Source organism: Bison bison, unplaced genomic scaffold (genome assembly GCF_000754665.1).
Source record: "Bison bison bison isolate TAMUID 2011002044 unplaced genomic scaffold, Bison_UMD1.0 scf7180017864533, whole genome shotgun sequence".
Classification (NCBI taxonomy): Eukaryota; Metazoa; Chordata; class Mammalia; order Artiodactyla; family Bovidae; genus Bison; species Bison bison.
This window is the reverse complement of record NW_011495082.1, coordinates 9,397,091-9,408,734: the sequence shown is the minus strand read 5'-3', so window position 1 is coordinate 9,408,734 and position 11,644 is coordinate 9,397,091. Positions and strand designations below refer to the sequence as shown.

At 41.2% G+C, this 11,644-nt stretch overlaps 1 protein-coding gene across 1 annotated transcript in view; it reads right to left on the bottom strand.

Moving 5' to 3' along the window:
- FAM81B (family with sequence similarity 81, member B) overlaps positions 1–11,644 on the bottom strand; it is a 58,412-nt gene that overhangs the window by 34,230 nt on the left and 12,538 nt on the right. Inside the window, exon 3 of the mRNA XM_010831941.1 lies at positions 5,558–5,801. Within this exon, the coding sequence (XP_010830243.1) occupies positions 5,558–5,801 (244 nt within the window). The remainder of the gene's footprint in view (positions 1–5,557; positions 5,802–11,644) is intronic.

Here is an 11,644-nt window from a genome sequence, read left to right as displayed (position 1 = left end):
GTAAAGTAATGCTCAAAATTCTCCAAGCCAGGCTTCAGCAATATGTGAACCGTGAACTTCCTGATGTTCAAGCTGGTTTTAGAAAAGGCAGAGGAACCAGAGATCAAATTGCCAACATCCGCTGGATCATGGAAAAAGCAAGAGAGTTCCAGAAAAGTATCTATTTTTGCTTTATTGACTATGCCAAAGCCTTTGACTGTGTGGATCACAATAAACTGTGGAAAATTCTGAAAGAGATGGGAATACCAGACCACCTTGAGAAATCTGTATGCAGGTCAGGAAGCAACAGTTAGAACTGGACATGGAACAACAGACTGGTTCCAAATAGGAAAAGGAGTTCGTCAAGGCTGTATATTGTCACCCTGTTTATTTAACTTCTATGCAGAGTACATCATGAGAAACGCTGGACTGGAAGAAACACAAGCTGGAATCAAGATTGCCCGGAGAAATATCAATAACCTCAGATATGCAGATGACACCACCCTTATGGCAGAAAGTAAAGAGGAACTAAAAAGCCTCTTGATGAAAGTGAAAGTGGAGAGTGAAAAAGTTGGCTTAAAGCTCAACATTCAGAAAACGAAGATCATGGCATCTGGTCCCATCACTTCATGGCAAATAGATGTGGAAATAGTGTCAGACTTTATTTTTCTGGGCTCCAAAATCACTACAGATGGTGACTGCAGCCATGAAATTAAAAGACGCTTACTCCTTGGAAGGAAAGTTATGACCAACCTAGATAGCATATTGAAAAGCAGAGACATTACTTTGCCAACAAAGGTTCGTCTAGTCAAGGCTATGGTTTTTCCTGTGGTCATGCATGGATGTGAGGAGTTGAACTGTGAAGAAGGCTGAGCGCTGAAGAATTGATGCTTTTGAACTGTGGTGTTGGAGAAGACTCTTGAGAGTCCCTTGGACTGCAAGGAGATCCAACCAGTCCATTCTGAAGGAGATAAGCCCTGGGATTTCTTTGGAAGGAATGATGCTAAAGCTGAAACTCCAGTACTTTGGCCACCTCATGCGAAGAGTTGATTCATTGGAAAAGACTCTGATGCTGGGAGGGATTGGGGGCAAGAGGAGAAGGGGACGACAGAGGATGAGATGGCTGGATGGCATCACTGACTCAATGGACGTGAGTCTGATTGAACTCTGGGAGTTGGTGATGGACAGGGAGGCCTGGCGTGCTGCGATTCATGGGGTTGCAAAGAGTCAGACACGACTGAGCGACTGATCTGATCTGATAAATAAAATTAAGATATAAACAACAAACAGAGAACATTTGTAACAAGGGTTACCGCCGAGGGTTTCCATTGTGTGTTGCAATCAGTATACACCTATTCTTGAGAGCCAATTGCGTATGTATGTCTCTTCCCATCTTTTTGTTTAGTAACATCAACTGGTTTTTAAAATAATTTTATTTATTTTTATTTCATTTTTGGCTGTGCTGGGTCTTCATGGCTATAGACAGGCTTTCTCTACTTGTGGCAAGCGGGGTGCTTCTCTCTGGCTTCTCATTGCAGTGCCTTTCTTGTTTTGCAGCATGGCTCTAGGGCTTGTGAGCTTCGTAGTTGCAGCACGTGGGCTCACTAGTGGATCCTGGGCTTTAGAGCACAGGCTCAATTGTTGTGGTGCATGAGCTCAGTTGCTCCACGGCATGTGGGATCTTCCCAGTCAGGAGTCAAACACGTGTCTCCTGAATTGGCTGGCATATTCTTTACCACTGAGCCACTAGGAAAGCTCCCATCAATTGGTTTTTGAAATCAATCACAGTGAATGTATTTACACCATGGAAATAGGCAAACACTATAAACCAGGCATTTTATCCCCCAGGAAAAAACTGCTGATTTTTAAACATTTACCAAAGCATCCCTGCTTATTATTTTTAATTTAAAAAACCCATAAATAAGAACTGAAAAGCACTAAATCTGCAAACGATATTAACAGAATATCAGCAGAGAAAATGGAAACTGTTATAGTTGTTTTTAAAAGGTGAAAAAAAGAGAAAGATGTTATTTCTATCCCATCAATCAGCAGTGATTAAAAACAGTAAATCTCAATGCTGGCAGAGGTGTAGTGAAAAAAGGTAATGGAAGCTAATGGAAGTCTTGTATAAGGCTGATGGAAGTATACATAGATACAAACATTCTGGAAACCAATTTGGCAATAAATGTCAAGAGTTTTTACAGTGTTCTTACCCCAGTAATTCCACTTCTAAAAACATATACAATAGAAATAATACAAATGTAGATACATTTATGTGCAAAGACATTTAAATATTAAGAGAATAAATAATCTAACCATGATTTATGCACCATACAAAGAACTTTTAATGACCTATGAAAGAGTTTATGATATAATTTTATATTAAAGGTATGCTTACAAACAATAGTCTGAGCTTCCTAAAGGGAATGCCTGGAAAGACCAGAGGCAGATGCATCTGGGTGCTTGTAGCAATTGTCATTTAGTGGTGAAATTATGAGAAATTTTTCCTAGGTTTTAAATTTATTTCCTAAACTTGCAAATAATTACAATGAATAAGTATCGCTTTTATTAATGTAACTTGGGGGAAAAAACACAATAAAGCCATGTTGTTCATGAAACTGTCTTTTCCTAAATTAAAAATAAATTGATTTTCAATCTTTAATGAGCTGCCAGCTTAAGAAAGAAATATTTTGACTTTAAAAGGGAATAAGCAACTGAACTGCTACAATTATGGTTGATTAAACAAATTTTTTTTCATTTCTTTTGAAAACCCAAGACAAACTTCTGATCACACTTGATTCTATCTTGCTGGCTGATTTAAAAATGGGCTGACTTACTAGGTTTTTAAAAAATATTTGAATAGCAACCATTTATCTAAATACTTATTACTTTATAGTCTTAGTTATTTACTAAAGGTAGTTTAGTAGTTTCTTCTTCATAATCTTTTAACTTCATATCTACAACATTTGTGCTGTGTGCTGTGCTAAATTGCTACAGTTGTATCTGACTCTTTGCCACCCCGTGGACTGCAGCATGCCAGGCTTCCCTGTCCTTCGCTATCTCCTGGAGCTTGCTCAAACTCATGTTTATTGAGTCAATGATGCCATCCAACCATCTCATCCTCTGTCATCCCCTTCTCCTCCTGCCTTCATTCTTACCCAGCATCAGGGTCTTTTCCAATGAGTCTACTCTTTGCATCAGATGGTCAAAGTATTTGGAGCTTCAGCATCAGTTCTTCCAATGAATATTCAGGACTGATTTCCTTTAGAATTGACTGGTTTAATCTCCTTGCAGTCCAAGGGAATCTCAAGAGTATTTTCCAACACCACAGTTCAAGAGCATCAATTCTTTGGCTCTCAGCTTTCTTTATGGTCCAGTTCTTACATCCATACGTGACTACTGGAAAAACTATAGCTTTGACTATACAGACCTTTGTCGGCAAAGTAATGTCTGTACTTTTTAACACACTGTCTAGGTTTGTCATAGCTTTTCTTCCAAGAGCAAGCCCATTTACAACCTTTAAATATTTCCTAATTCAGTTTTCTGCACAATCAGACCAGTCCTTGTCATTTTTCTTCTATATGCCAAACCCTTAACAGGACTGCAAATATTTTGAGATTTTATAGTATTTGGGAAAAAAGTATTGGCTTTGTCTTTTTTCAGAGATAGTCAAAGATAGGAAAATAAACTTTTAGCAAGATTTCTAGTATCTGGAAATGTTTTTCCCCTTAATGCTAAGAGTATTTTATTGGGATATAATTAATATGTATTAAAATATATAAATCAAAGCATATTTCTGGATAGATTTTGAAAAATATAATTGGCTATGTAACAACCACTGAAATAATAATATAGAACATTCTAGAAGCCTTTTGATATTTCTAAGAATGCTGTTATCTTTTCAATTACCTAGAAGTTTTGTCTCCTAAATTGACAGTCCTCATGGCTCAGATGGTAAAGTGCCTGCCTGCAATGCAGGATACTTGGGTTTGATCCCTGGGTCAAGAAGATCCCCCTGGAGAAGGAAATGGCAACCCACTCCAGTATTCTTGCCTGGAAAATTCCATGGACAGAGGAGCCTGGTGGGCTACAGTCCATGGAGTCGCAAAGAGTCAGACATGACAGAGACTTCACTTTCACTTTGACGCCTAAATTAGGATCTTCTTTTAGTGCCTGTGCTACGCTTGATTTTCCCATCATCTCAATGGCACTGAATCCCATATCTCTCCTTACTTTCATGACAGTTCATCGTGCCTGGAAACACCTTTGCCCACCTTGAGAAGTAACATTGCCTCTTTAGGCACTGCCGGCAATTCAGGATGTACTAAATATCAATAAAGTGCCTTTTAATGGCTCACCAAGATTTTTTTACTTTTCACACTCCCTCAAATGCATTATGGGGTCTACAGATAGAAAATATGTTAACAGATATCCTTAGGATTAAATACAAAGTCATGAGTAAGTCATTTCTGGATCAATCTCATGGTTTTTGTCTAATCCACTATCTAATAGGAGAAAAGGGCATATATTGTGTGAGGGCATTGTTGTCAGTTCTCAAAATTCCACACATATAAGGCCAGAGTTTTTAAGTTTTTTCTCTGAAACTTGTGCCTGAAAGTTGCTATCTGAGATTCATCATCCTCACTGGTACTTTAAAAACTCTGAAAGATCTGTGGTAAGAATCTGCTCATCTTGGTTTAACACAATCATTTTCTCTTTTGATCAGAAATACTATTTTTCCTTTAATACCTTAAACATCATTCATTCATCCATCTGTTCAGGAAATATTGACAGATCACTGATGACCTCTCATACACTGTTGTCAGTTTGATGTGGGATTTGGCAGTGAACAAAATGAAGTCTCTGCCCTCGCAGAGATTATATCTTAGGAGCAGAAACACAATAAGTAAGTTTAGAGCGTGGTGGTTTGTGATAAGCACTATGGATAAAAATAGGGTGGGCTTTAAGGGAGATTGTGACTGTTGGCACGTCAAGGAAATGCTCTCTGACAAGGGACCTGATGGGAATGAAGAATACTTCACAGAATTGTCTAGGAGAAGATGATCCACCCAGAGTTCATAGCAAGTGCAAAGGCCCTGAGGCTGGAGCATGTTTGGGGTGTTCTAGGAAGTGCTGGGAGCACAGTGTAGCCAGAGTGAAGGAGAGAGGAGCAGGAGATGGGGGTCACAGAGATTTGGGGGGTCATATGTGATGTGTCTATGAACGAGCATTGCAACTACCTTATGAAAACCTCTATTTGAAACGATCACATTCATAGAATCTTAGAGAGTTAGACTAAAATAAGCACCTTAGCACAATGTCTGACATTTAATGTTAAACAATTGTCTTTGCTGTCACAAAGAGACATTCAACAAGTTTTGAACAGAATTTCCTTCTACAAAAAGTAGAGGTTGAATGACATGAGGAGTTAAAATATTGACTGTTTCCCTCTGGGGTAACTAAATGGTAATCATTTAAGTTAAATAATAGGGACTCATTTCTCTAGTTGAAGACTGCCCCTGACGGCTGAGAATCTTTGTCAAGCAGTGGTGCCAAGACATGGGAAATAAAGAACTACCTCAATATTCTGGCTGAGTTTTTTGACGATGCTGGTGATGGTCTGGATGTGGTTTTCCAGGAGCTTCCTGGCAAGCGACTCCTCCTTGCGAAAGCCGTGGGTCCCCTGAAGACAGGCAGAGATGTCCTCCTTGATGCGGAAGGCTTGCTCAAGGAGGAAAGCTATGGTGCGGTCCTGATTGTTCAGTCTGTCTTCTAGCTGACTTCTCTGGGTGTTTGGAATGGCAGGAAGAAAAGAATGACCCCTGGTCCAGAAAAGGAAACAACACGGGGACTTTACAAGGGTGAGCTAGAGGAGCCAGAACCAGAACTCGCAGCTGCCCTTGTACGCCTGTATGTTCTCCCCCGAGAGGAGGAGTTTGGTAGGACTTTAAACCCTGCATGCTGAGAATCTTGGTTTATGCCTCATCTGAGAACTGGATCTGACTTAAGCCTTGATCTTGTGTCATCCATTTTTCATGTTTCTCAAGCAGGGATTGTTCTACATTCGACCCGCTATTCTAATAAGCCAAACTGGATCCACATAAATTTAATGCCTGATGATCCTATATTGAGAAGTGAGCTGCTTTCTAACTGCTGGGAGAAATGATAGGTCAAAGGCAAAGATTAATAAAAGAGTTAGAAGTTCAACAAAAAGTAAAAGAAAACAATGAATTAGAAAAGAAAAATATATACCTGTGATGGATTCATTTTGATATTTGGCAAAACTAATACAATTATGTAAAGTTTAAAAATAAAATTAAAAAAAAGAAAAGAAAAGAAAAATACAAAGACTAGGGCTATTTAGTTATTAGGATAAAGAAACACATAAAATCCCAATAACTCCTACTGGCATGAGCAAATTACTCCTTCCCTTCACAGATAAACATTTTGGAGAACAAGTAACTTTTGTTGTGCATTTTTCTTTATTTAATTTTCTTTGCTTATTTTTGTGACCTAGTCTCTGTAGTCGTACCTTGTATCTTTTGCTTGAGCTCATTCTCTAGAAGCAAGTCACTAAGTTATACCTATATTCAAAGTGAGTGAAGATCCACCTCTTGACAAATGGAGCACCAGGAAACTTTAGGTCATTCAAAGACCACCACCCTGTCACAGTCATCCAGCTGGCTTCTTGGAAATAGAATGCTTCCAGAATGTCCTATATTTTGATTTGAGTGGCTGTTACATGGTTAACTGTATTTGTCAAAGTCCACTGAGATATAGACTTTGCATATTTTTAATGCATATTAATTATACCCCAATCAAATACTCTTAATATTAAGGGGGGAAAGTTTCCAGATCCCTAGAAATCTTGCTAAGAGCTTCTTCTCCTATACATTAGTTTGTCCTCGATTAGCTCTGAAAAGAAGGCAAAGCCAAAACATTTTTCAAATAATGTAAGATCTCACTACATCTACATGTTCCAGGGATGGGAAAGCAACTGCTCTTCCAATGTTGCTTCTTTTTTAGGAGCAAGAGGAGAAGACCTGATGGGAAAAGTTATTCTGTAGGATAGGGGGTGGCTGATGATGGTTTTAGTCTGGCACTCACGCACACCCCGCCTCCCAAGCTCATTGGAGCTAACAAGACTTCATTGGTGAACAGGATTTGGCTGAAATCTTCAGGGAAAAATGAACCCACAAGCCAAAATATCACAACTTTGAGGAGCACAGGCTCAAAAAACCAATTAGCCAACAAATAAACAATCTACTAGATTATGTGCAGTGCTTAGTCTCAGTCATGTCCAAATCTTTGTGATCCCAGGGACTACAACCTGCCAGGCTCCTCTGTCCATGGGAATTCTCCAGGCAAGAATATTGGAGTGGGTTGCCATGCCCTCCTTCCAGGACTACTGGATTATAGATTCTTATAGAAGAGAATTACCAAGTTATATGTAATAAGAGGGCTTCCTAGTAGCTCAGCTGGTAAAGAATCTGCCTGCAATGCAGGAGACCCAGGTTTGATTCCTAGGTTGGGAAGATCTCCTGGAGAAGGGAATGGCTACCCACTCCAGTATTCTAGCCTGGAGAATTCCATGGATAGAGGAGCCTGGCGGGCTACAGTCCATGGGGTCACAAAGAGTCAGACACAACTGAGTGACTTTCACTTTCACACAATAAGAAATTGTTTCTAAAAAGTGAACAAAAATATTAGAAGTGAAGATATGGGAAGATATTGGCAAAATGAAAAAAAAAAAAGAAAAACAAGTAGAAATATTAGACATGAAAATAGTTAAAGAAACAAAAAAGGTGGGATAACTATGACAGACAGGAGATAGCTGAAGAATGAATTAGTGCTTTGGGAGAGAAGACTGAGAACATCTACCAGACAGGCATAGGAGCAGTCATACAACTCAGAAGTGTGAAGAGTCAGAATGAAAATCTCTTGTCTGTCTCCAAAATCCAATGTTAACCTCTACTCCCATACATTCCTGTCATTCTAAGAGATAAAAAACAGAAGCAGAGGACACACCTTAATTAATGCTCCTGATGTGGCCTGACAGAGTGACAACAGAAACGACACACAGGAGGGTCCTCAGGCTTCATGTCCTCTCTCTCTATAGTTCTTTCTTCTGCTCTCTGTCACAGCCGCTATTATCCTCTACTTTTGCCTCCTTGTCTTCCACACAACGGCTAAGAGTAGTCATTGTAAAATGTGAAGATAGAGCTTGCCTCCTGAAAACCCTCTGAAGGCTCATCCGTTCTCTGGAAATAAAATCTTTTTTTCTCCTTCCCAGCCTCATCTCCTCCTGCTCTTCCCTCTGCTCACCCTCACTCAATGATGCAGGCCTTCTTTCTGTTCCTCAGGCATGCCAGGCAGTTCCCAGCTAAGAGCCTTGGCACTTGCTATTCCTTCCGCTGGGAAAGCTCTTCCCTACAGTATCTTCATGGCTGCCTGCTCCCCATTCTTTAGGCATCAGCTTCAGCACCCCCTCCTCAGACAAACCTCCCACTCAGTCACTTTCGATTGTAGTAGCCCATTTCGTCTTCTTCATAACATCTGTCATTACCTTGACATCATCTAATTCACTTGTTTGTGTGTATTTTCTGCCCTGCATCACAAGACTGGAAGTTCCCTGAAGGCAGGCACTTTGTCTGACTTGTTCTCCACAGTGTCCCCAATGCTGAGAAGAGTGCCTGGCACATAGTAGGTGGCCAATAAACTATTCGTTGACTGACTGGTCGCTCTAGCTGGACTGTTTCCTTAAGGCCCCGTTGTTAGAAAATTGGAGGAAAAAAAATGGTTCCACAAAGCTGCAAGCTGTCAGAGCCTCAAGGTGTACAGTTTGCTTTCCCGCGCAGTATGAAATATTTAACGTTGGTCTGGCTGAGATTCATCTCTCCTATCACCTGCACGTCTGAGGAGCAGAGACGATTTAGCTAAGGGTTTCATCAGTCAGATTCCATCCAGCACTCATTTGGCTCAAAAAATGTTTTTCTGGAAAATTACCAGATGGGACCTCGTACATAGAAAGCCCATTTCTTTAAACCCCCGCCGAGCTGACAGTGCTGCCCTGGCTGGGACTGATGAGTCACAGGCAGAGGAGAAGGGGATGTCAGGCCCTGTGGACCGTGACACACAGCCTAGCGGTGGACTGCAGCTCTAGTCCTTGTTTTCCTTGAGCTGGGGCTTCTTTCTGTTCTCCTGACAACCTGCAGCCTGGATTTGCCAGTGAAAGAGTATTTCATCCCCGTTCTTCTGTTCTGGACTTCCCTGGTGGCTCAGCTGGTAAAGAATCCACCTGCAATGCGGGAGACCTGGGTTTGATCCCTGGGTTGGGAAGATCCTCTGGAGAAGGGAAAGGCTACCCACTCCTGTATTCTGGCCTGGAGAATTCCCTGGACTGTATAGTCCATGGGGTTTCTATATAGACTTTTGTAAATCATGCTGCATTCCCATCAACGTTTAGAATTTGTTTTCTCTTAGATATTCTCAGTATGGCAGACACTGTTGGTTACCTTCCTAATAGCCATCCCTGCTTCGGCCTGATTTGGTTCATCCTCCTGTCCCCTAGGTCCTTCAGGGTGGGTCGGGGCAGGGCACAAGCTAATCTTGGTGGTCCCATTATTCGGGGCTGAGATGCCATTGGTTTAGGGAGGACCACGTGAAGCAATACTGGCCGGTGAAATGCAAGGGGAAGCCTACTGTGGGGTTTCTGAGTAAGGTTGCTTGCCTTTAAAAAGAGATTATCCTAAAAGATCATGTCCAGTTCTTTGCAATCCCATGGACTGCAGCCCACCAGGTTCCTCTGTCCTTGGAATTCTCCAGGCAAGAGTACTGGAGTGGTTGCCATTTCCTTCTCCAAGGAATTTTCCTGACCCAGGATCAAACCCGGGTCTCTTGCACTGCAGGCAGATTCTTTACCAACTGAGCTACTAGGGAAGCCCTTAAGAAGAGATTCCCAGAAAGAAACTTCCCTTTTCTTTCCTGGATATTGTCATGTCTGTGTGTGATGCCTGGAACTGCTAAAGCCATCTTGTGATCATGAGGGGAAAAAGGATAGCTGGGAAGAAGGACTGAAAACACTTGAGTACTTGATGATGATGTTAAGCCTCCAAATTAACAGAATTCTAGATTTTTAATGTGAACTAATCAATGTCCTTACATATAAGCCATTTTGGTTGGAGTTTTAATGTGTAGCTGAAAGCACTATCTCTATATCTAGTAACTTACCAGTAAAAATGTCAATTGAAATAGAAATATGTCAGTCAATATTACTAAATGTCTACTCTGGTCCATGTATAATAAATAAAGGTTCTGTTCCTCAAGGAACTTAGTCCGATTCAGTATTTCTTACAAAGAAACTTTTTACAGGGGTTGGGAAGGAAAGGAAGGTGCTAAAATGAAGATTCCTTGGCACCACTATAGACCTATTCATTCGTAATTTTGATGGTGAGGGGAAGAACAAGAATATGTATTTTAGGGACTTCCCTGGTGGTCCAGTGGTTAAGACTCCATGCTTCCATCACAGGGGATTTAGGTTTGATCCCTGGTCAGGGAACTAACATCCCACATGCCTCAAGGCACAGACAAAAAAATAGAAATAAAGAATGAAGCCACTATAGCTTAAAAACTTTAAAAAGAATTTGTATTTTAAATAAACACTTAGATGAATATATTCTAATGACTGAGCATCGCTGATTTATTTAAGACTCGTCCGGTGGGCAGTGAGACCAGTGCTTCTAACTGCGCTACATTCCAGGCTCACCAGGGGCCTGTGTGCCCTCACTCTTTGGATGTACTGGCAGCTGGTGTCAGGGGTGTCTCCAGAAAGGGCATTCTATCCACAGGATTATATCTGAGGAAACAGACCTAAGACAGGAGAGGCACCAGCAGAACAGGGCTGCCACCTCTGCTCAGATGCCAGTCTGCGGTCCTGCCTTCAGGATTGGCCTCAATATTGTTGCTCTTTGGTGCCTGGAGGGAAGCCTTGCAGGGCAGCACCGGTGCTATGTGAAAGTGCTTGCCTGCAGCCATGGAACTTTTAAGTGGCATATAAATGATGAACTGTAGTTACTTGTTTTCTTTTGATTCTTAATATTTATTTTTAAAGCTTATTTTATGGTTTAGTGGAGAATGTTCCTTTTTGAAATTTCTTTTCATGCCTGAGATATAGTAAATCTCATACTATGAGATAATTGCCGGGAGCCAGCATATTGCATATTGAGTGCATATTGCATATTCAGTGCAGCACTTTCCACAGCATCATCTTTCAGGATCTGGAATAGCTCAACTAGAATTCTATCACTGCTGGGAGCCAGCATGAGGCACTCCGCCCGTGGCAAAGGTCATGAGGAAGGAGGCTCGGCATACGCAAAGGCGGGATCGAGCCTCAGGAGTCCCCCTGGAAATTCTCGAGCATCTACCCCCAAAACCAGAGTCTGCCTACTTTCTGCTTTGTGCTTTCACCTACACCTCTGACTTTACCAGGGGCTGTCCCCCACTACCTCTCTCTGAAAAAAGAGTTAGCTTACAGCTCCAGTTAATAATTCCTGGGTGTGACAGTGTTTAACCTACAAACTCCTTTGGAAATCCTCTAGCCTGCCTGAATAGGTTTTTCCGGCCACATGTGATTGTTCAGAGCCTCCCAACTGTGAGAGGCAGGAGA